Source organism: Rhinolophus hipposideros (assembly GCF_964194185.1).
Source record: "Rhinolophus hipposideros genome assembly, chromosome: 11".
NCBI classification, from domain to species: domain Eukaryota; kingdom Metazoa; phylum Chordata; class Mammalia; order Chiroptera; family Rhinolophidae; genus Rhinolophus; species Rhinolophus hipposideros.
The window spans coordinates 73,684,638-73,711,010 of NC_138057.1; the positions used below are offsets into that span (position 1 = coordinate 73,684,638).

General features: G+C 40.9%; 1 protein-coding gene across 2 annotated transcripts in view; it reads right to left on the reverse strand.

Moving 5' to 3' along the window:
* Positions 1–26,373, reverse strand: part of DENND1A (DENN domain containing 1A) — a 481,754-nt gene that overhangs the window by 307,416 nt on the left and 147,965 nt on the right. For both annotated transcript variants that reach the window (XM_081067070.1, XM_081067071.1), the window contains exon 5: positions 20,042–20,161. In XM_081067070.1, the coding sequence (XP_080923196.1) occupies positions 20,042–20,161 (120 nt within the window). The remainder of the gene's footprint in view (positions 1–20,041; positions 20,162–26,373) is intronic.

Here is a 26,373-nt window from a genome sequence, read left to right on the forward strand (position 1 = left end):
ACACAAATGACTATCCATTTACATAGTAATCTAATACCCTGCACTTTCCTGAGCAGGCTTCAATATTACAACTGATTAATTACGTGTCTGCCTTCAGCCCCTGGGTCCTGGGAAGATGGGGAATGTGTGTTGTTTTGTATATCACTGCATCCCCAGTGCCTACACTGGAGCATCCAGCATCTACAGACACCCAATAAATGTATCCCTAACCTAAGTCACATAAGGCAGAAAGTATGGGGTGAGGAAAGCACAAAACAGTGGGGGGAATATGGGTTTTAGACGCAAACAGAGTTGGGTTCCAATACTGGCAATATTAGTAAATACCTAATAAAAACTTACTAGTTATTAACTATTCTTCAACGTTCTCTTTCCTCTTCCATAAAATGAAGATGATTTTTCCCTTGCCGAGCTGTTGTGAAGACTGAATAAAATAATATGTGTGAATGTACCAAGCATTTAGCTCCCCAAACATGTTAGGCTTCTACTACGGTACATTTCTGTCTCATTCTCTTACATTAGCACATCCCCAGAGAAGGTTTGGGAACAAAGCTTGGGAAAATTAAAATGAAGGGGGAAAAAGCCATATTAGATTACTACAAAGTAATGTCATATGTTATTAATTGATCCTCATGACAATCCTTTGAAGAACTTATTATTGTCCTCATTATATAGATGGGGGAAAGAGGTCCAGAAAAGTTAGGACGTGCTCATGGAGAGGTAGCTGCAAAAACAAGATCTGGGCTTTCAACCTCCTGAGTTTATAGGCTGGGCTTTTTCCTCCCAAGAGAATCAGGAAACAAATCAAAAGACACATCCATCTAAAGGCTCAGTGACCTTCCCAATATTAATCAACCAGCTGATGAAAATGAAAATACTCCAATTTCTTCTATGAGCATTTCTAGATGCTCTCAACCTGTTCAGTCAGGGAGGGCTGAGCACCGACCACTCCTGGAGCCTGGCTATTTGCGGACTTGCAATCGTTGTCTCACACAACGCTTTGACGTAGATCCTAATAACTGAATTTCAGAGATGAAAAAAACTTGATTTCAAGAGGTTAGGTAATTTAAAGCCCATGGGCTAGCAAGTGGGGAACTGGGGAGCAAACCCAAGCTTGCCTGGACTCCAAAGCTCCTTCCTGCTCATTCACACCACAGGGCTCCCTTCCAGAAACTTGATGATGCGCCAGTGATTTTTAACTTCCCAGCTGAAAACACCAGCTTCATGATTTCCTCACTGCACACATAGCACTCAGTGTTTGCCTGAACTTTTAGAAATTATCCTTTCAAAACAGTATGTGTTGAGATATATTTCCTCTTAACAACTTTTTATTATCAACGAAGAATTCTGAACTCCCAAAACAACATCGACATTTTATGAATGTCACAGAAGGCAGACTGCACCTTCTCCACAAATATACTCATAGCTGGACATGGAGTTCTGAAGAAAAGTAAAATTCCTTATAACTATACACAACAATAGCAATTCCGTCTTTATAGAGGCTAAAGGCTCAAATAAATGAAAAGGCCTTCAGTAAGTGTTTCAGAACAGATGACCTGTACGAACTATCCTGTGAGCTTGGAGGGACTAACATTATTATTTCCATTTTACAGGGGGAGAAAAACTCAGCATCTTACCCAAAGTCAAACAGTCCACGAGTCTTTGAGAGGGGACTAGGTCAGAGGTCTTTTCTCGCTTAACCCAGCGGTTCTTCTCGTACTATATCAGAATTCTAGGCTAGGCCATGCTACGATGTTGCAAAGAAAAAGTCCCTTGACCTCTGTTTTAGTTTCCACAGGAAAAGCTGTTAGGGAAAAAAAGGTAACAGCATAGAGCCACTGTCCCTACCTACTTTAAAGAATAAATGAGGTCTCACATTTAATGTTCCATCCAAAAATGACAAAAATGCTCACAATCAAATGCAATTAAACAAAAATTTAAATACTGCCGTGCATTAGCTAGACTGCTGAAACTTCTATAACCCCTCTGATCATGCATCTCAAACACATTCATGGGAATAAGAAAAAAATCGTGTAAAAAAACATGAATTATAGCAATAAAGCCCTAATGAGCTCACTGGAATTTAATAAGATGATTTGAATTTTTAAAAATCCACAGACTATTTGAGTCTTAAGGGACACTGACAACTATCTAGTCTAACTCCCTCATTTTAGAGATGAGTTTGATACAAGTCAGACACGCCGTCCTCTCAGTGACAAGTCAGACACACCGTCCTATCAGTGGCATGTACAGAACTTGAACCCAGGTCCTAAAACTAATCTTTCCTATATACCACACCACTGTCACTGAAGCCTGCCTTAACTGATTAACTACGAATGATGTGAGGTTATTGATCTTAAAGTTATAGAATGCAAATGTAATTAATTCAGCAATTTTAAGATAAATAAAAGTTTCATTAAAGCCAGTGAGGTGAGCTAAAGGAATACAGTAGTTAACCCTGCATGGGTTAGAATTATTATTATACTAGGTTAGAATTACTGTTGGCATTTAATATGGAAAGCATTTGAAAATCTTTTAATTTAACCTTCAACTAACCTCAGTCCTGAAAGGGCAGCTCACTATATAATTGAGTAGTTCAAATTAAATTTACTAAGAAAACCCAGTTGTGTCTGGAAAAAAAAAAACCAGAAGATTTTTGTATGCATGCCTTGATCTATAAAAATAGTACTATATGATAACAGAACTCCCCCTCTCCGGTGTCCAAGAAGAAATTTCAAACTCTATTCTCTTCCGGGGACTTCACAGCCATCAGCACACTTCAAAGGGGACAGACAATGGGTTGGTATAAGTCACGAGCAACTCCCATCCTTTGAAAATATTTTGATAACAATACTTTTCAAACAAATTCCAAGTAAGGAAATGGACTGGCATTTGGTCATTGTTGTTGAAGTTTTGCCATTTACGTTCTAAGCTCTTACGTAACCAAAAAAAAAAAAAAAGTACACATATCCATTCTTCTGGGAAATTTATGTGAGAAAATTCTTTCAAAGACCATTAAAAGAGCCCACTAGTTTACGGTCTTAGCTGAGCAAACGTCCTAGAAGAACAAGAAATTGCAATAAGAGGAATAATATCCAGAATGTAAAGCACGGAACATATTAACATCTACCAGGGGACTCGTAACCAGTATTTGTTAAAGAGGATTTTAAGATTAATCGCTGAAATGAAATTAAATCTAAAACATATTTAAACTAATTTATATGTTTGTTTGTTACACATACAGGATCTCCAAAACAGTCGTAACTTACAACCCTTAACGATTAGTTTGCTGATTCTCCTTTTCTAGAGCAAAAACCTGAAGATAAAGAATGTTCACAACGCTGTGCACTGCTGACATCTGGGCCAGATGACATCAAACACTGCCTTCCTGTTCAACACAGCGCAAGAGAATGAAAAAATTTTTCCCAATTTAAACCTGTCCCTAGAGTCATAAAGAATGAAAAACTGCCGAGTCAACAGCTTCTGGGTTTGTGCATACGTGTGTATGCGTGTGTGGGGGGGAAGTGATACTGTTTTTGTTTGCCTGCTTTTCATTTTTTTACTTCATGTATTTTCAATACATCTACATACTTTTCTCTTCCCCCCCTTACCATTCATTGGCTATGGAATGCTCCAAAAACTTGCACTCAATAGAGCAAGCCTCATACCGTAAAGTGCCAAAAGAATTGGCTAGTGGTACAGAAACCATTTGAAGGACACCAGCAACTTTTGTTAAGGCTATTGTTTTATAGTTAAATGCCATTCAGAGCAACTTGAACCAGACCTTTCTACTATCAAAGAGAGTAATTCACTGGGTTGCCTGGGATTTGGCTGGCAGGCCATCCTAATATTTGTGGGGGGACAACCTTCACCTTTGACTAGAAAATACTACACAGAGCTTGAAATTGACCAAAGTAAGCAAAGTAAATACTATGGAAAAGGCAATCTGGATTTGCTGTGGTTACCACTCAAAAGATGGAACCCACACTACTCTGTTACAACACATTCACATATGTGCTTGTGCACAGATGCATATGAGAGAAGCTAAAAACATTTTGTGTGGCTTTTAGCTTGACTATGACATTCCAGCCTTCAACCAATCTAGAAATGTTTTCAAGAATAAAATCTGAAAGACATTACCAGTTTTTCTCCATAATCTCAAGAAATCTGTCCAACCACTCTGATTTCAGGATTGCTTTTCATTAGCAAAAGGTAGGAAAAGGGGGATTTGTGGAGTTTTTCAGAGCTGAATCAATAAGTTTCAAATAATTACCTTAGAGAAGCTGGAGCAGGAAGTGCAGTGAGGGAGTAAAGAGAGGAGGAACAGAAAATAAGCAAATCCTGGGCTTTCTTCCTAAGCTTCAGGATTCCTTCTTTTCTTATTCAAAATAAATTTGAAAGCATTTATCTTTCCTAACCTCTACAACTAACTTCCAATTCCAAATAAGGATGATTTTCAGACAAAATAAAACTAAGGGAGAAAGTTAGACTTTAAAGCATCTTGGAGTGACAAATTGAGAAAAGAAATGTGGTAACCCGCGGAAAAATTTCAGTCCAACTTAGGCACTGAAAGTTATCTCACGTTTTCAGGTCCCACTCTTTGGAGTTGATGAACTCATACTATCTTTTAATGAGAGGCTCATATCTGCCTTTGATGTGTGAAAGACACTCCCAGCTGGAGGAGAGTACCAGAGAGATCTAAAATATTTGCTTCAGCTGCAAAGAGCTATTAATGAAAGTTTAGAAAATGAGGTAGCATTAGGGGGGAAATCTTTAGAGACGAGACAACATACTCTCATAAAACTCTTAGGGGAAAGTATTCCAGTAAAAAAATAAATAAATAAAATAAATCTGAGAAATAATCTTCTGTCCTCTACACACCAGAGTTCTTCACCCTTCTCCCCTGGTCCAGAGCACACTCCTAATCGCCTGGTCATGTAGGAGATGGAAAAAGGGCTTCATGTAATTTGTTATCCACACAAAATACCAAGGGTGAGACTCACATAATAAATACAGAGGTTATAAAACTCAATGGATTCATCAGCACAAAAGGGGGAGAATTTTAGAATTAATTCTTGTCAAACAACCTTGAAGTGTGTTTTCGAATGGGAGCACTTCCGGTGAAATCCTGCCCGAAAGGTAACTCTTAACAGAAGCTTTCTCCATATGTCTCTGGACTTTCTATGCGGGACACTTTCAATCACTCTTAGTTGGTCTAAAAGTAACTATGTTCCTTGAATGAGCACGGAGAGTTGTAGAGGTAGCAAATTATTTGAGAACTTTTCTTATGATAAAGTAGGAGAGAAGCATATGATGAAAATAATAAGATCCTTTCTGAGGGAAAAAAAAAATTCTATGTTGCTAAGTCCTAAATTAGGTATTTTATATAACATTTTTACCTCTATGTTAACAACTTTACAAAGTGAGTCCCATTATCTTTATTTTACAGATGTGGGAGATGAAGATCAGAAAAGTCAAGTGATGTGATTTATCACGTGGCTAATGAGTCAGAATTTGAATCTAGTTCTGACTAAATCTAAAAGCTTTGTTTTAGAACTTTAGGTAATTCAACATGAGAGCGTCATCTACCTTCCGTGAGAGGAATAAATGCTCTAAGGTAACGATGCTGGGGGAAGGGAAAGTATTTGAGTGTGTATGAAAAGGCAAATCTACTGGGATTGGGAAATAAGTGATTTCACCACTTTGATTCGTTAAACAAATACTTATGGAACACCTACTATATGTTGTTCTCTCTTAATTACAGCTAAATTCTTGGAAAGTCTCTAGGAAATTATACAATTTCTCTTTCCAGAGTTTCCATATTCCTAGGCCTATGAGCCACTGATCCCTGGGCCAGTGTGACATTCCTTTTTTCTCCTCACACATGCCTGGTTGAAATCACGCCAAACCTCAGCAGCTTTAGAAGCGGTACATTTGCTAGGGTATTTATGTTAAAAATAACAATTTCAACAGCCTTACTAGAAATAAATATTATGTTCCAAAATTTAACAAATGGTTAAGCAGAAAGAGATACGAACTGATAGGATGGTACCTCTCGGGATGACAATCGATAACTAAGACAGCTTCCATAACCACCATCAACATGTTACAGTATTAAAATAAACTTTGTTAGCCGGATACCTGCTGCCTCTTTGTAGTCAGAATAATTTATTTGTTTTTCAAAACATCCTATTTGCCTCCCTGTCTTTAAGTTCAGATAATGTAGTCTTTGGATTAAAGAACTAGGGAAAAATATTAGTTTCTAGTCTCAATTATTATGCTGGCTTGCAGAGGCAGCAAATGGTGTAAGGCCTTTTCTTATGATTCCTCTTGATAGAGCGCAGGGGAGAAGAAACGGCTTAACCTCCTCATGCCTCAGTTTCCTCAATAAGTAAAATGAAGAGAGACCCTGACTGCCCCTTCAGCTTGACAGAAACTAAAATTGGTTAAATTAAGCTCCAGAGAGGGTGGGTGCTGGGTACCATCCAAAAAAAAATACAATAACTCCCCAATCTGAGTTGCAACTTCTTAATCTATATTTGAGTAACACAACATGGATGAAAATAAGATTAAATCAAGGGTTTTGAGGGAAGAAGGGAAAGGCCACCAGTAAAAAGAGTCGGCAGTTCTCTTTCCTTCTACTGAGAGAGAGTTCTGAATTGCCTCTCCCAGCCAGAGAGCCGAGGAAGATGTGCCCGATGCGGGCCAGTGCTGCCTTTGGAGTTGAAGGGGTATCGTGGCTGCTCTGGAGTTCAGTGTCCTCGGCACATACACAAACACACTGCTCAGTGCCCCAACGCTGTTTGTCCCCTCGGCCTCACAGCCCTGCCAGTTGGCAAACCCAAGCCAGGAAGTTGTCAATTCCAATTGCGTTTAAGGCCATGTAGTCTTATTAAAGAAGCCTTGCTGGTTAAGGGGCGTCCTCTGTTTCCAAAGCAGGGGAAAACAAAAAAAAAAAAGAAAGAAAAAAAAGAAAGAAAGAAAGAAAAAAAAAAGAAGGCTCTGCTTAGATTGGAGCTGGCAACTTTTCACTGACTAGAGTTTTCAAGGAGCTATGAATGAGTTTAACAAAGGAGGTCTGTGGCTAGTTTCTGGCTGAAGTCCATGTCAACAGTTTTTAAGGTCACAGGCCACACTAACTAACATTTATTCCCAGGAGACCCTGTTCTAAACACAGGCTGTAAGTAGTACAAATTTGGAATTTTTCTGTAATCCCTTGAGATATTCCTGATCTTTCCACATGTTTCTGCTCAATTAAAAACAATTCTCACTTTGCACCACAAGAGAGGCCGTGCTCAGCAATCTCAGTCCATCCTTAGGGTAGAGGAACAAAAACCTGGCAAATCAAAGGGCTCGAATGGGGAAGGGAAGGAATTCAGCTGGATCACACTGAAAAGTGCAGACAGCTCCCCAGGGGCTCAGTTTGTGAAAGCATAAAACGGGTTATGACAGAGATCCTGAGGCCATAAAAAGCAGGTCTGAGGCAGCAATGGGAATAGGTTCCTAGTCCTTTCACAAATAAGATAGAAATTTCTGAGAAAATTGTAAGGTCAACGAGGTGAGTGGAGAATAGTGATAATCTATAGGACAGATGTTAAATATCACAATGTGGAATTAATACAATCATTTCTCAGTGAAGATGAACTCTTACTTACTTTTAAAGTTTCTGAAATTAAGAGGCTTCTTGAACTCAATCTGAAATTTTAATACAGCCTTTCTTCCCCCTGAAAAGCTGTTTTTACTCCAATGGTGCATGTATTTATTAACTGAGGGTATTTTTAAATCTTGCAAGGCAACATGGGAATAATTACTTTGGATTGAGCACCAAAAATCTTACTTAATCCTCATGGCTACCAGGGGAAGTATTTTCTGTTTTATGAATGAGGACCCAGGGGCTCACAAAGGTGACTTGACTTGCTTACAGTCCTACAGCTAGAAAGTGACAGAATCAAAGTTTGCACACAGTTCTCATTCCAGAGCTCAAATCCATTCCATGTATTTAGGGGAAGAGGAACACACACTAGAGTGTCAGTCATCATTTTGGTAGTGAGGCCACTACCACTTTGTGGCATTCCATATTTGGAATCATGTTCTATGTATATAGAAGGTAGTTACAATTTTTTCCAATTAAAAAATATGTAAACTGTGGTGTAGTGAATATCTGGATTGAGCAGGACAGGATAAAACTGCAGGAAGAACTACTTCAATACAGACATGAGAAGAAGAAAATTAAATACACCCATTATCCAATTACCTAACTTTTCTCATTGTTAATACTTTGGTATCCAATCGCCCAGTCTTTTTTTTTAATGAATTCCTTACAAAATAGAGATTATATCATATATAAACATTTGTCTCTTGCTGTTTTTGCAAAATACTTTCCTAGATGTTTTTCATATCATTAAATAATCACCAAAAACATAATTTTAATGGCTACATGGCATCTAATTAAATTCTCTATCCCGTTCCATAAATTATCTCTAATTTTCTATTCTATATACTAAAATAAACAGCCTCATATATGTATCTGTACATCTATTTCTGAGTTTTCCTTAAAACAGATTCCCAAAAGTGGGAATAATTTTAAGGGTTTTAAAGATATATTGCCAATTGTTTTTCAGGAATGTTGGACGATTTTACACCCTGACCAACAAGGAGAAGTGGCTCACCTCATGGTCACCAAGTGTCATGTTCAAGTTGGTGTAACCAGGCTCCTGCAGACTTGGTTACATACCTGCCCACACAAATCACATCTATGACAATGACATGTATATGTTACAATTGGTCTACCTTCTAGTAATAATTCTTGCACTGTGTAATGCTGTAAGCTGCCAGTGACTACCCTACCGAGATCCTCTGCCTATATTATCTCTAATCCTCACCAAAAAATAGTAGTTATGAGGAAATTATGGCTCACAAAGCGTAAGTGAACCATCCAAAGCACACGTCCACATCAGCAGGCCCAGGATTCCAGCCCTGTTCTGCCTCCAGACCACGCTCTTGAAGCCGCCTTGTAGTGCATTTTACTCTGCAGGGATGACCCACTGTTCTCTCACAACCCCAGGAACCGCTTCTTTCTCTAGCAATGTCTCTTCAGCCATTGAGCCCAGATGAATTTTTAGGGAAGTAAGGAAGGACAATGCCTGATGGCACGGGCTCTGAGAAGGGAGAAGAGTATCCTGCACGTCTTCTTCAAAAAGCAAGAAGTGGTGGCAGCAGCGGGACGACAGGAACGCTCCCCACAGCCAGCAGGACAGAGACAGCACAGCGACGGCTTCAGGGAACCATTTGGCATTAACCATTCGGCATTATCCAATGAAGCTGAAGACACACGTATGCCATATGTAGCTACCCAAGTTCCTAGGCTTATATACCGAGGAACTAGTACCTATGTACACCAGGGTACCCATTCAAGAAAGTTCTTAAAAGCCATGAACTGGAAAGAGCCCAAATGGCCACCTACAGCTGAATGTATCAATAAACGGAGACATGGTCATACAATATGGAACGCTATATAGCTAAGAAAACAAGCTACAATTATAAGCAACAGCTTGGATACATCTCAAAAGTTAAGCAAAAGACTTACAATAACAATTCCAAACTGTATAATTCAATTCATGTACAGTTCAAAACCAGACAAAACTATATTATTTAGGGATACTGTGTTTCCCTGAAAATAAGACCTAGGCGGACAATCATCTCTAATGCATCTTTTGGAGTAAACATTAATAGAAGACCCAGTCTTATTTTACTATAAGACTAGGTAATATAAAATAAAATATAATATAATATAATATAATACAATATAATATAACATAATACCGGGTCTTATATTAATTTTTGCTCCAAAAGACTCATTAGAGATGATTGTCTGGCTAGGTCCTATTTTCGGGGAAACAGGGTACATACATAGGTGAAAAATTATTCGGAAGTGCTAGAGATTTCTTAACTGAGATCGAGATTATATGGGTATTTGCTATATGATCATTTGGGTGTACTTCTCTGTGTGTATGTATGCGTGTACATATATTAACAGAAATACATACACTCATGTGTGTGTATATATAGTTAGAAACTTAATGCACTTTTCTGTCTGCAGGTTATATTTCACAATTTACAAAAGGAAGGTACAGGGTTATAATTAAACATTTACACAGTAGATACAATATACAAAGAACTTTATCAAGTACTCACTGTTTTACTTAATCTTTCTAACAATATTCTGAACTAGTATTATCCTCAATTCACCATTGAAATGCTGAGACAAGGAAGAATGAAGGACAAGTGAAAATGTATTATAAATCCAATTTTAAGACTTAAAAAAAAAAATCAAACATAGCACCCGTTCTTCCCATTGCAACACAAATACTGAATCTAAGGAAAGGACCAATTCAGGGAATCCCATTGTATAAAAGTTAAACTACCTCTTCAAATTAACAGGTCTAGAATTATAATCTCTGGGGAATTTTAGTAAAGAGTAAAAAAGAAAAGATATAAAAACGAGCATTGTTCCCAGTGGTCAGCAAACAATGATTATCTTTACTTAATGAGGATGACCAACATGTAGTATATTTTCATATACTAATAAAAAAGTACAAACTAGAACTTTCTCTAAAATTGGTATTCAAAATTACTATCCTTTACAGAATTGACAGTAAAAATTCTAGCTCAGCAGAAAACTGGACACTAGCAAATATACTTTCTTTAGAGTCTTTTTAACTTGGAGTTGCGTTTGTTTCCAGAGGCTTTTTGTTATTTGTTTTCTATCCCCCCCCAAAGACATCTTGCTTTCCTATGAGACTACACTTTTTTTTTTTTTTTTTTAAGAAAGGAAACCAGTCATTAAGAGCCTAGGCAAAAAAACTACAAGACACTGAATTTCACCTAACTTCTTTTTCCACCACACTTTTAAGTAAGTTTTTTTAAATGTCAAGTTTTTTAGAGCCAAGCATTTTTTGCTGCATTTTGGGCTCATTAATACACATAAAGAGCTAGTTAAAATACCAGACTGGATAAATGAACAATGGGACAATTAACCCCACATACAAAGCTCCACCCACTCTACTTCAAAGGCTTCTGAAAGAGAATGGATTAGAAACCATAAATGATGCCTCTCAGAATTAATTTTGTAATAAATATTGCTTTGTATGATAGATAAGGGATTAAAACTCTCCATAGTGGCAGTCTAACACATGAATTGAGTTAAAGGACAACAATTGCCCTTGGTTTTGCTGAATATTACTGGTAGTTTCATGTCCCATGAATGGGAAATAAAGACCTATTCAATTTCCATTGCATACTACAATACAGAATTTAATTTTATCTACAATGTTGAAAAATTTCCTAAGTTTCTACATAAAGTTTGAAGATATGTGTAATTTATTTTCATTCATAATATAATATATTCAAAAATCAAAATTTATACTGCTATCTAACTTTACAAGTATTCCCTTATGCTACATTACTTTTTGCAATTTGCAATATAACTCATGCTAATAAAAAGGATTACTTTGAAGAAGTAAAAGTGCAAAGTGAAATATGGAAAGCAATAGTAGTAAACTAAGCACATTATTTACCTCTTGATTTAACTAAGACTTTTGATACTATTTGCATACTTTTAGTTCATTGTTTTCAGAAGTTAATAACTATTCTTCATTGTCAAGAAGAGAGCAATAACATACAAGTTAAGATAGAAAGTAGATGAGGATTTTTTTTTTCAACAAAATTACCAAAGTAATTAGCTGAATGACAAATTCACTCCAACAAATGCATTTTAAAAAATAAGCTAAGTCTTAGCAGGAAAGTTTTGTTTTTGTTTTTCAGATTTCTAAGAGCTTCTTCCCTTGGAAATCAGTGTCACACAAATAAATTATACAGTCAAAAGCATCCTCAGGAAAGACTATTTAATGATGTGTAAAGATGCTTACAACATAATAAGTGAAAAAGCTAGAAACAAAACTATACCTACAGCATGATCCCAACTGAAGAAAGGAAAGGCCCCTAGTTATTCTCAGAGTCTGGGATGATAGATTGCTTTTCCTACTCTTCTGAAGTCTTCTAAATTCCTCTAATGAGGAAGTCTATCTTCACAATCTCAAAACATAATATCTTGAAAACAAGTGGCTCATAACTGATTGTTAGAATTGCGGGATCTTCACACTTCAGATCACACGACAGTTTTTCTCTTCGATGGAAACAGGTACAATTCCCTCAGTCCTACAGTCTGTCCATGAGCAAGAAATGGTAGTCTTCCTACTGCTTGTACAGCTGATCCCTGCAAGGGCCAGACAACCTAAATTCAGACTACTCTTTGTATACACAAATCTATCTTGCTCTTAAAATAAAGAGTGTAGCTCAGACCCAAAGGGCAATTTCAGGTGTGAAGTGTCCTGACTCATTTTCCCTTCTACCTCCTGCCCAGGGAAAAACAAAGATAAGGCTCAAATAAATACTTCTGCTGGTTGTTGCTGTTACAGGAAAGGGGTTTGCTTGCAGGCAGGTCCAAGAAAAATTGTTGACACTCAAACTCAACCAAAAAGCACCAACCGGCCTCTCCTGTAGAATGTTTTTCCATCTCCCAAAAAGGGTCCCTCATGTGGAATTCTTAAGACTCTTTCTCTCAGAAGGCAGGCTCAGTTTTACTGGTTTTCCATTCAAACACACCCTGCATCAGATTTACACAAAACCGATCCTTTTCTTTACTCCATAACCACATGGCTGGATTGTCCACACAGATTGCAGTGATGCTGCTGGAAGGGAATGTGACTCCCTAATGCTAAACAGAGTTACTAAGTCTTGAAAAACCTTCGTTCCAGGTAGTCTTGGGCTTATACACCAGTGTTGGAAGAATCATTACCATATCCTGGACTAAACTCTAGACTGAGGGTCAGAAGACTGCTACTAACAAGGTAAAGAACTTAGAACAAAAATCTTCCTCCTTCAGGTCTCATTTTCTTCACGTATAAAATGAGGGTGGGCTGTATGTGGTATGTTATTTCTAAGAGCTCTTTAAGCTCACCTCTGAGATCACTGTACAATGGCAAACTACTCATCATACCTCTTTTAACTAAATATCCATGGAGAAATGAACAAACTTCTAAAACTCATAAAGGTTGCTTTGGTGGTGAGAAAATAAAATTTGAAGTTTTGAATCAGAGCCAAAAGAAACTTAACTACTAGACAAAAGCCCAAAGCAGTTGAGAGCATGAGCTTTGGGTTGGACTGTGGGTTCCAAACCAAATTCCTTCAATTACTCCTGGTGAGCTCTTGGGCAAGTCATTGCATTACTCAGTCCCAACCCCCTTTATCTCTACAATGAAGATAATTTCATAAGGTTGTAATGAGAATAAATGAGAATTATGTAAACCACCTGGCATAGTAAAGAAATGCTGATAACTACTAACTGCCCCTTCCTGAGTGAGTTGTCCTGACTTTGTCTAGCCATCAATAAAGTGGTACACCACCACCAGCCACCAGCAGCAGTTGCCAGAGGTAACAAGATGAGTGAGATGTGTGTGTGTGTGTGTGTGTGTGTGTGTGTGTGAACCAAAACACAAAAGCACACTCCTAGAGCTCCTAGGCTGCTTTCATTTGCTACCCTTTCTAAGCTTCATGGGCATTAAGACAAGGAAGTGCTCTGCTTTCAAAACAGAGCGAGAAAAATACCACGTCTCGTGTAATGTCCAACTCATTCAGTCTCAAAACTGAAATTATCTTTTAGCCAAAGTCTTGGTTTCAAATGCCCCCAAGCCGGGGGTCAGGCTGCCTGAGGGAAGGCCGAGCCAAGCTGGTTTCCTCTGAGAAGGACCAGGAGGAAACAGGCAGCTCCCTCCTACAAAAGGGAGCCCCGCCCGCAGCTGGCTGCTGGTACTGAAGACACACCTGTCTTTCCAACTGTCCAGCTTCCCAGCCCTCAAACAGCAGGCCACTGGGAGAGGGAGGGCAGTTTCATTTATTTCCCTCTCTTCTCTTCAAAGGTGATTTTCTTTAAACAGTACAGCTTGTTACTGTTGCTGAGTTGTGGCTCCCCAGAGGATTATACGTTTCTGAGCACGAAGGCATCTGTGTGACAATAAAACATGCAACATACCCCAACCACTTCATTTTTTTAATTAAAGAAAGAAAAAAAGTTATAACCTCCCACAAAGTGATGTTTCTGATGAGCATACCCGGTCTCCACTCCCCACCCCATGCAAGCCTTTCAAAATACTGAGGCTCTCGGAAAGGGCCCTGGGCCGAGTACACCAGAGCCGCCACAGGCCCCAGCCCCTGGGTTTGGCTCTGGCAGAAGCCATGTGCCAGGAGCCACAATGGGAGGAATTGGAATCTGCCACAGCAATCGGGCCTCCTTCCAGCTGCCCATCCAGAAGACAACATTGTACCCGTTGTACTTTTTTTAAGGGGGGGGGGGTGGGGGGGAATTAAAAAGAAATCAAACAGCTCCAGAGAGATGGAAACACTCGAAAAGCAGAGGAAAGTCTTCTGTTAAGTAGTCTGAAAGATCCAGGTTTCCCAAATGGCACTTAAGGCTTTGGGAAGAAAGGCTGATTTCTCCCAGAGGGGCTCCCGCTTTGATGCCCAAACTGCCCTCCAACATCAGGCTGTGTGTTTTTGTAGAGCAGGGCACCCTCAGGCGAGACAACTATAAATAGCTTAAAACAAGAATAGGAGATTCCATCTGTTTCTGGAATATTTCAGCAGCACCTGCTTTCAAGGTAAAAATCTGGGAGCTGTCCCCACACCCTTCCTCCCAACTGCCTTCCCCACCCCCATACGCTGATTTTAAACTAAAGCAGATAACACACGGCCCAAAAGGGCTTCTGCCACCGCACCTGCCTAAAGAAGGAGTCTTTTGATTTTTCCTCTGAACTATATATGTTGTTTAAAAAACACTGGAACAGTCAGAGAAGCCAAAGTTTTGAAAACCAGACTCTTTTATTACTTCTAGCTTCTTTTTTGCGATGAAAACTGAGGTTTTCTGTGCTTCTAGTAGAAATGAGTACAACGCAGACGAAAAAAGATGCCACAGTTCTTCCTGCACTTTCCTTCAGAAAGTGCTCCAGAAGGAAAAGAGTTCTCACTTAACACAATTAATGTTTAAACACAAACCCATATGCCAGCGCGCATGGAAAGAAGGACAATAACTCCCAGTGCCGGCCCAGGAACATATTTAGTTCTAGTTTTAAAACAACAACAACAAAAAGCTAAAGTTCAGGCTTGAAAATTCCCGTCTCAATCCAAGTGCTACCCGCAAAGTGACGTGCATTCCTCCTAACAGGAACCAGGACATCCCAACCACATGTAAATAGCAGCTTCACACACCAAAAAGCCACTTTACAAACATCGTTCTACAAACATCGCTATTGCTACTGCCTGCCCCAAACCATCCGACGGCACTCCATTTGTTATGGGACAAATCCAAAATCTTGAGCAGGTCCCACTCAGGCTTTCCTAATCCGGCCCCACAATTTTTATGTTATCATCTCTTGCCACTGCCCTCTCATCCAGGTCTCATTCTTTCATCTTGCTCTACATTTCATTCCTCTGGGCCTTTGCACAGCAGTTCTCACTGCCTCAGGAGCTTTACACCCATTCTCCTCCAGGAAAGCCCCCACTGATTCTGTAAGACCCAGTTTAACTGGAAACCATCAGCAACACTTCCACAGATTCTCCAGCAGAGATGGACACTGCCTAGCCGGTGACCCCACAGAACGTTGCACATACGTATTTTTTCATGGCACTTACCACGTTATATTTTAATTACTTGTTTACACAGTCCCTACCCAAAGACTGAGTGGCTCCTAAGATAGTAAGGGTAGAAGAAGTGAAATGGGAGGTGGGTATCAGCATCAGAGACAGCCAGGGAACAGTGCACCTAGAAGCATATCCCATTTTAAATTTGGTAAAGGACAAAAAGTACATATTGTTTTCAGTTTGTAACACCAAGTTCAGAAAGTTCAGCTCACCAAAATCTTGGATGAACATGACATCTGAAAGGTTCCCATATGGAGAGTTAGGGCTAGCTCTTTATGTCTATTTTCAGGGACCTTCAGGTAAATTGAGGCCAAAAACCAAGTGTTAAACATTGCTCGTTCCTGATGTACACTAGGAACTACTATACTAATTGAATAAAAATTTAAAACGTTAAATAAAAATAATTTCAATACCATCTTGATGAAACAAGTTATTTTTCCCAAAATGTATAATAGGTTCTGACTAGTTTTCTTTGAGTATAAAGATAGTTACTCAAGCTTTCTCAAGAGCTTAAATAAGAGAGAAAATTGTGGAAACACAAATATTTTTAAAGTTCCTATATAAAAAGTAGGACATTTAATTATTCTGTGACTTATTTCCCATAACCCACTGCCCCCAAAGCCACACAGTTATGGCTCCGAACGCTCATGCTCCTTTGGTTCACCCAAAACCAGAAGGTGACTATAAAGAGCATATTTCATTCCAGTTTCATCCTTGATGGGTTTGTGTCACTTAGGCAAGGCAAACCTGAAGGCTTGAAAAAGTTTGGGCTCTAGGTCACTTTGTGTTTGATATTTGAAAGATCTGCTGATATCTGAAAGCTTTCCGAGAGACATGCTTATACGACGTCGGACTCAGATGGTGCTGTCTGAAAATGCTACAATACTCTCCCATCCCTGGGTTGATAATGAAGAACAACTACCTTACACGTATGTGATTCTCTTAGCTGGTGTTTCAGTCTAGCATTAACGACCATTGAGCAAGTAGTTGAATAATATTATAATGAATCTCAAGGAAAATGAAAGTGCATTAATAGAAAAAGAACTAGTTAACCATGGAGGAAATAATGCACTTGACTTTCTATGGTACTCATGTTAATGAGACTTGTTTATACTCTAGTACAACCACGTTTCTGTCCTGGGGAGCTGGTAGCAAGAGTTCAAACCAGTTATTTCTCAGGGATTCACTCCTTCATGAAACAAGTATTATTAAGTGACGAAGTGCCTACTATGTACATGGATCAATATACTTTGGGTGTATTTGTGAACAAAACAGATACAAATTCCCAGCCTTCATGGAGCTTACATTCTAGTGGGAGGAACAGACAGTGCCCCTAAGAATGAACCTAAAACGTTACACTGTAGAGGACATCTAAGAACCTTTCATTGTGAAATTAAGTTTAAATTTTCTGGACACAAGGCCTGTCACTTAACACTGGATCGTCACTGTGAGATTCAAACAACTAATGTAAGTGTGATCATATGAACCATGCTTCTGCAAATAATCGTATTTCGTGTTTTCTCTTTGAACTGGTGTCCCATGAGGCCCATCCTCTAACTCGGGCCTTCAGTGCCCTGTGCTTCCCCTGGAATGGAATGCATCTCCCTGTCTCTGAAAGCCATGCAAAACAATGTGTTGGTCAAACACTACACTAAGTGCTGGAGATACAAAGTTGCTTAACACACAATCTTTACCCCTAATGAGTCCAATAGGAGAAAAAGGATGATCAAGGCTTAGAGTGTGTGTGTGCAGCCATAGGGGATGCCCGCCTCTGAGTAAGGCTGCCGGGAGGGCCTACGCAGTCTGCGAGGATGGGGACCTGTGTGAGGGCAGCCAAGTCCAGGGCTTCCATGGGCCGGGAAGCACACGCACTTAGGAGAGCAGTCGGGGAGGAGGTGATGCTAAGAAACTAAATTCTGGAACAGCAGAGGCTGTGTCTGCACAGGCACCGTTACTGGGAGCTACATCCCTCAGAAGAAATAGAAAACACAAGCAGAGGTGGCCTATGAGCAGAGCACTGGGCACACTGAGAGTGGTGAGGGGGCCTCACGGCGTAGGTTACCTAAAAGGAAGGCAACGGGAAAAGCAAGCAGAAGAAGCGGCAAAGGAGGGGGACGCGAACAATGTGTCCTCTTGGCAGACCTCGCCACTCTGCACTGGACATGTCGCCAACCAGTCATCCACGGTCAACAGCAAGCGCTTCCCTTCATGTGCTCGTCTCAGCCCAGCAAAGGCCCCAAACCAAGCACCGCGGAAGTGTCAATGTGCGTGCCCTTTATAGGTACACAAGCTGGTGAGATAAGGTGAGAATTCCACCTCCCTCCCCCCAGTGTTAAATACCCTAAGATGCCTGTCCCAGAATTCATGCAGGACTCTATTTGTCACCACAGTCATGCTCCTCTGGCACAGGAGTGTCACTAGTAAGAAGACGCTGCCGTGGGGTCACTCTGCGTACTACATGCGGCAGCCCGTGATCATTCGTGTCCCCAGCCAGTCTCGGGAACTCTTCCGAGGCAGAGACTAGCTAACAGTAGCCACTCAGTTAAGGGTTGACAAACCAATGAATGAATTAACCCACCAAGATTTTTGCCCCTACTTCCAAGCTAGTGTAACAGATAGGAAACACTCCAGCTGCTGCTGTTTTGACTTTACATGACGACAGCGCGAAGGCTCGTCCACGAGCTTCTCACAAACTCCAAGTCCATACAGAAACGCCAAGTCAAAAGCTAGGACCAGAGGAGAGCAGTTTTTAAATTGTAAATAAATAGTTGTCCACTCTCAGAAATTTGCTGAGTGAATGTGACAGTGCCAGTTCAGAGTCATCTCCCCATCTCCCAACACACACACACACCAGCTGGAAAGCAAAAAACACCACAACCCAAACTATTCGAGGGAAGAAAAGGAATCTTTCTGGAAAACTTCAAGAACTTCATTTAAACCCTTGTCTCTTCTAAATGACCACATAAATACGCAGTGTCTTGGCCACGGCTGAAATAAAACATTAGGCAAAACGTGAAGAGAAAATTTTCTTTAAAAAGAAAAAAAAAGGCCAACATTGTTAAATCAAAAAGCACATCATCGTGTCTGAGTCCAGCACTCGGGCAGGTAAGCCACGGGCCCAGCTACCAAAGCACACTGAGAACAGCTGGGCACCGTTAATCTCACACGGTATCCGGTGCCTCCTTCCTAAGGTCTTCCCAGCAGTTGCCCTCTAGTGCCCAAATTACAGAAACCATGCTCGGCGAAGAAGGGAGTTGATTTTGCCGATGAAAACAATAATGATATTTGTGTAGATTGAACAAAGGTTACCTGTGAGGGTGTGTGTTTGAGGGGACGGGTAGGGGGTTGGGATCTTTCCTTGGTGAAGAGAAGAAGGAAGTACAGACACTAATACAACAGAGAAATGCTCTTCCTGGAATTCATAGAGGGTCTGGCCTTTTATCCCCAGGCCCAAACCCAAGACTGGGGACCCGGGTTTTGTCAGGGGCGCCTCCCCGCTACCCTGCCCTGGGCTGCTCCACATGAGCAGAGAGAGACAGGAGGCAGGCCCCTCCGACACCTACTTAACCAAGGCAGATGGAGAGGGGAGCATGTGGGATGCCTTTACTTCCCCCTCAGGAGGCGCCCAGCAGGAGCCCACAGAGCCCGGAGCTCCAAAATCAGATTTCCACACATCCTCCCAGCCCAGAACCCGCCCTGCCCCTCTGGCAGGAGGAAACAGAGCATTAAGCAAGTGTGGCTCTGGCGTGTGAGGGGGGTTAGAAGACCGAAAGAAGCCTTCGTACAGGATTCTGCCCTTTTTCAAAACTCTCCAGAGGTAGCCGCATCGGGGAAACAGTTCCTCCCTCACTCACTGACCCACAGGGGGCAAGGGTGTTACTTCGAGGAGGACACAATCAGTGTCTGCAAGACGTCCTGCGCTACAGACACAGTTTATTAATAATCTTACATACACAAAATGTCCAGGGGAAAGCCTACCAGGCTAATTTCTGACAGCTCCAGATAACAGCAGGAGGAACTGAAGCCATGCTGACTCTCCAGCTTCACATTCTCCACAGACGGACCGGTCCCTTTCCCACCCAAGGGATGTGATACAAATAAATAAATACAATTATCTGCAGAACTTAAAGTGTAAGGACAACACTGTGAAGTCCTTCTCCCCTAGTGCAGTGACTTGTGGGGAACAGATAGGAAAATAAAGAGAACAGCTGGGAAATTTAATTACAGAAGGACAACGCACAAGCTGACACTCTCACAGAAGCAGCCAATGGCCAAAGGCCTTCTCTCTTACCTTAAGATACAGAAGCAGCTCTTGGCTCCTGACGATAAGCGGCAGAACCCGAATCTCTGTTTGCTGTCAATGTCAGTGAGCACGAACGTGAAGTTCTGGCCAACTTGGCTCACTGTGAGGCTGCGGCCGAGACAGAACAAAGGGGAAAATGAATGTGCAGTAAGTTTCTTGATAAAGTATCTAATCACAACAAGTCGTTGAACCTCTAACATTTCCTTTCTCAGTGGAACTCTTTATAAATGAACTTAAAATTTACACACTTCAAGGGAACAGACTGTGAGCTAGTACAAAAAAAAAACAAAAAAAAGGCAAAGAGTAGCACGTTTCAGGGACCACCTCATCGGAGCGACCATGCCTTCTACTTACTGAATTCAGGCAGGTAGCCCGGTGAATCATCCCACCAGACCCTGAAAGGCGCATTCTAGTAAGCTCCTTTTATAGATGAGGAAATAGCCTCAAGTGGCACTGCCTAAGGTGCCAACTGGTAAACTGCAAAAAGCTGAATGCACTTGAAACCTACACCTAGCTAACACCAAAGCCCACTCTGCCCGCTTGCTGTTAACTGGTCATGAACTTGCACACCTGACCATTCCTCGAGTTCAGAAAATAACAGTGACTGCAACAGCAGAATTTAAGTTTCTGCTGTGTCGACCACGAAGTGATACACTTGATGTAAACCATCTCATTTACTCTCAGCAACAATGCTGGAACTTAGATGTCCCCATTTTACAGCAAAGAAAACTAAAGGACTGAACCAAGTTCACAGAGCAGTTAAGGGAGGAGCTGGCAGGTTTGGATGGCCAGTTAGCTCAGTTGGTTAGAGCATGAGCTCTGAACAACAGGGCTGCCGGTTCGATTCCCACATGGGCCAGTGAGCTGCGCCCTCCACAACTAGATGGAAGACAACGACTTGAGCTGAGCTGCCGGTAGGCAGCCAGATGGCTCAGTTGGTTAGAGCAGATGCTCTTAACAAGAAGGTTGCCGGTTCGATTCCCTCCATGGGATGGTGGGCTGTGCCCCCTGCAACTAGATTGAAAATACCGACTGGACTGGGAGCTGAGCTGCGCCCTCCACAACTAGACTGAAGGACAAGGACTTGACCTAGAGCCGACGGGCCCTGGAGAAACACACTGTTACCCAATGCAATTTAAAAAATAAATTAAAAAGGCAGTCTTATTACTTTTCAAAACTTCTGGATTTCTCATATTTTCTGAACTTATGATGAACATATTTGAAATTTTACAGGACAGAAATACTAAATGTCTTAGTGCAAGGTACTTTCTAAGAAACAGAAAAAAGGTTTTAAAGACATTAAAGAAAAAACTGAAAACTGCTGCACTAATACAAAAATCAACAAATCACACATAAAAGCAACATAAAATAGAAAATACCTGTTTCAAAAAAGTTAAAAGCAGATTACTAATCAGATTAATCTAGAAACCTTTTGAAAGATACAAACTGTTTTAAAATTCACTTCTAAAAATCAGTTTGTCAATTAGCTTGGGTTCCTCTTTAAAATCTGAAATATTCCAAATTCTTATACATAAATTTATATTAACATAGTATTTTAGAATTTGACACTGAATTTTTCAAAGGACCTCATTAACTCACATTATATTTTACATCTGTTGTATTTTACAAAATACATTAAAATTGATTAGATTGATGCTCTCACCTAAAATTTACTTTATAAATTGCCAGTAGAAATAAAAACTCATGGTTCAGCAGGCCTTTTCCAAAGGTAGGCTTTTTGAGTCTTTGCATACGATTTGAATTAAGTTTTCAAATATGGACAGCGTTCCTTTCTAAAACTCCCTTCCATGAGCCACATGAGAAAATTAAAGACTTTCGAGGTACCCCAGTACAAAAGGTCAATGCACCCTACGTGGTCTTACTTAAGGAAACAATTCCATCCCTTGGAGAGTGGTTAGGGAGTACAAGAAAACAATTCAGAAAGAAAAGAAAGTGTTCCGCTCTCCTTTTTTAACTAGGAAGGTGAACGAAAACAAGGTGGCAATTTAAAAGCAACGTGGCAATAAAACAGGTGTAAGTAATGCTATCCCTCCACCTTACACAGCCAGGAGAAGGAACACGGTTCTATAAAAGTTATAGAGCTGTCAAGGGGACACCAAACGCTACCTTCTCGTGGTTGTTATGTTTTATCTATAAAGCTTGGATACTGTGTTACTATGGTGATTTAATACTATGTTTTAAAGGGGGATTATATGATTAATTTTAACAAGGTTGAGAACTGAAGATGTGTGAGAAATAGGATTCTAGCTCATATAATTAAAGTGATTGGGGGAAAAAGTGGGCCTCGTTGGGGGAGGAGAAAAACCTGTATTATTAAAATATCTAAAGCAACAGGTCGGGATGGTTCTAAGTTACAAATAAGGTCAAGCTTTTGCAAACTACTATTATGTGATCATACAAAATATGACTGTTCATTATTTTAACTCAAGGGATGGAATTGTTTGCTTTTACTTCTAGACTGATGAAAATGAAGCATCGTAAAAGGAATGGATATTGACAGGGCTGGATAAAAAGAAAACACCCAGGATCTCTAGGAAAAGGACACAAAACAAAAATATATCTTGGTTTGTGAACTGACTGTCATTAATTTCCCTGTAACCTTTTCACTATCATTAAAAATACTGAAAATGCTGAAAGTCCTACATCATAGGCTCAAAGAAAGATTCATTACTCATTTATTTGGTTCAAATCTCAACTCAATCACTTGCTACCTGGGTCTTAATTTAGCAAGTTACTTAACCTCTAAGCACCTCAGTTTCTTCACCTGGAATAACAATGAGAAACTACCACCCAACCCCAAGGATGTTTGGGGAATAAGTGAGATAAGCATTTAGTATAAAGGCCAGTCTATAGTAAGAACAATTAATAAAAACAGATGCGCGCTGGTAAGTTACCATCTGAAGGAAAACTAAAATTCATATTAAAATCATGCACTTGCTTACAATCTTCCTGCCCGACTCAGATTTGCAATACTTGTGAGTGGAGAACAGAGGCTGCCTTTCTTTCTCTCTCTGCTGTTGCGTCTTTTCGGTAAGGAGTAGTCAGTCCTCCAGGGGACCAAGTGAGCTGCTCGTGCTTGCATTACATTGAACAAGATTCTTTTTGGGGTGTCACAGCTTAGGAGGTACTTATTATTCTCAGTTGATTCACCCTTTTAATTCCTAGTAGGGCGAAGCACAAGTCATTAAAACCCCCAAACCATTAAACTGTACAGTATTTTTTCCTTGGACAACTTCCAATAAACTAAAAGTCAGGCAAGGGCTATCAAAGGCTACCTTGATGGGTTCTGAATCTCCAAGGGAAGTGTCCTTCCCTGTGTGAGAGGATTCACTGTTTCTCCATTAAAGTGACTTTCACCAAAGGGTCTGCTTCCTTAAAGACGGAGGAGTTCGTGTTTACCTCCAGGATCAGAATCTGGAGGTACTTCTCAACAGGAATCAGATTTCACGGTGGTTGCCCCTGGGAGGAACCCTAGGAGCCATCTTATCTAATTCTCTTGTTGTATAGGGTTTTGTTTGTTTGTTTGTTTGGGGTTTTGTTTGTTTGTTTGTTTTTTTCAAAGTCATCAGGACTAAAACGAAAATCCAGGCCCAATACTGCTTCAAAAGTCTTTTCCATTCTGCCACGTTGCACTGAACACAATGAAAACCATCCCCCACGAGCTTTGCATTTAGGTGAAGGAACTCAGGTACGTGAAGAATTCAGAGTTGTCTCATCAAACAGATTAACTCCACTTCCCACTAAGCAAGAGAAACCAAATTTATTTCCGGAAACAAGCCCAGGAGACAGGACCAAGACCACGCTTAGCTGTGCTCCCCATGCACCCGTGAATGTGGCAAACGAGGGCCAAAAGCAGTGACTACTGGAGCCAGAGACTGTCCTTCAGGCTGCCTGGTAAATGCCTGTGGCATGCTACTTAACCCTGAAGGTGTTTACGGCAGAAAGCACATGGACGGACAGTTCGGTTCCAGTCCTCCAGTGAGACGCGGGGCCTTCCCTATCAGTTTGGCTCAAACCGATCAACTACTGCACGGGGGGCTGTGACAAATGCTGGGACACAACTGCCAACCTGCTGGGGACCTTCCTGTCTAGTTAGAGAGGAATAATCACACAAATGCACACAAAGCATACAGCCTGTAACAGTGTTGCATGAAATCAAAGAAGGAACAAAGACAGAAGAAACTAGGAGAAGAGAAGGCCCTACTGAGATAATGTGGTCAGAGACAGCTTCCCAGGGACGCCGCGGACGCTGACCTAAAGGAGGAGACGGAACAGCCACCCCCCAAGCAGGGCACTGGGTGTCGTAGGCAGAGAAAAGAGCTGCACGAGGATCCTCGGGCTGGAAAGAGCTGGGCACGTTCAAGGAACTAACAGGACAGCAGTCCAGCCACTGCACAGGAGAGAAGGGGAAAGCGGCATGAGATGAAGGTGCTGGACAAAGCACCAGCCAGATCATGCAGAGCCTCATGGGACACGGTAAAGAGTTTGAACTGTTTTTGCAAAGGCAACAGAAAGCCGCTGGGTGGTTGTAATCAAGACGATAACAATCTAGTCCACAGTTTTCAAATGTTAATCTATGATGTGGAGAACAGTTTGGAAGAAGGCAGAAATAGAAGCAGAGAACATAATCAGGAGACTAGTGCAATACATATGAGACTGGATGGTGGCTTCAGTCCTGCAGGGGAGTGGGGATGGGGATGGGTGACTAGTTCCAAGTTATAGCCAGCAGGTATATATGACAGGCTTGCAGGTGGACCGAGAGTTAGGGCAGGAAAAGGAAGCATATTATTACCATTTAATGATAGAAAACTAGTAAGTCTCAGGGGAGATCCAAGAGTTCCATTTGGGATATGTTAAGTCTGAGGAACCTGCAAAACATCTAAATTGAAATGTCAAGTATGTAGTAGTTGAACATACTACTTAGGAAATCAGAGGAAAGGTCTGGATTAGAACTATAAATTCGGAAGTCATGTACACACAGATGGTATTTAATGCCAGGGTAAAGAATGAAATCACTTAGGGAGCGAGTTCACAGAAACAAAAGAGGACCCAGGATTAAGTTACAGTAGCTCCAATTTACAGGACAGGTAGAGAAGAGATCATGAAAGGAAAACAAGGAGAACACCCAGGCAGAACAAGTAGAAGGGAGGGGTCAGCTGTACTGATACATCAAGATGAGAAGAGAAAAAATGCCTACAAAATTTTCTGGAAGTGTCAGATGACCTTGATAAGAAAACCTCTAGCTGAATGACAGAAGAAGAAGACAAACTGAAGAAGGCTAAGGAATAAATTGAATGTGTAGATAATCCTTCCAAGAAGTGGAGAATTACGTGGTAACTGAATGGAAAGGAAGAGTCAAAGATGGGTATTATTTTTAGGATGGAGGAATACCAGAACTTGTTTTTAAGCTGTTGGGAATGATTCAACAGAAGCAGAGAGTTATGATGCAGGAGAGAGAAGATGAAACAGATCTGGACTTCAGAATCCTACATAGGCTGTTCACTTGCTCTGTGAGCACTGGTACATGATTGTACCTCTCTGAGCCTCAACTGTAAAACAAGGAATAATGATACTTTGTAGAATAGTTTTAAGGATTAGAAATAATGTATACAAAGTAATTAGCATATAATAGGTACCCAATGAAAATAATAATTCTTTGTTATAAAGTTATAAAATTTGAAAGCTGGAACGGAAACATTTTGTTATCCTCTATTTATTGTAGCTAATTAACAATAACCTGTTGATTATTCTAACTGTTCTAACTAACAACAACCTGTTGAGCCATCTACGGCAAGGCACCCCTAATAGCTGCTTCAGTGCATATGGGGTGTCAGGCAGGAATCAGGTGTTATCTAGCTATCACATCTCCCAGCCTTTAGTTACATGAGCTTCAAAACTTCTTTTCAGAGACTGAAAAAAATGGCGGCGTGAGGTGAGCCTCTGTAACGCTCCCCTGGAATTTACAACGAATCGGACAACAATAACTCCACAAAGGACTCCTTGCACAGCAGACAGGCAAGACGAAGAGGCCGACTACTGAATTCACCTCCAGGTGGGTGAATCGCGCGAGCGGGGGAGGAGGGAGAGGAGAAGTGCGGAGACGGAGCCGCGCGGGCTCAGGACACAGACCTAGCTCAGTGCTCGGAGCCCGCTGCTCCCGGAACTACCGCCGCTGCGGGAGGGAAGGACTCGGACTGCTAGGGCTCCGCTCACGGCCCGCAGGGCTGAGGGGGCAGCATACAAAACCGCTGAACCCAACGCTCGCTCACGGCAGACCTCGGAGCAAAGACTGAGGGAAG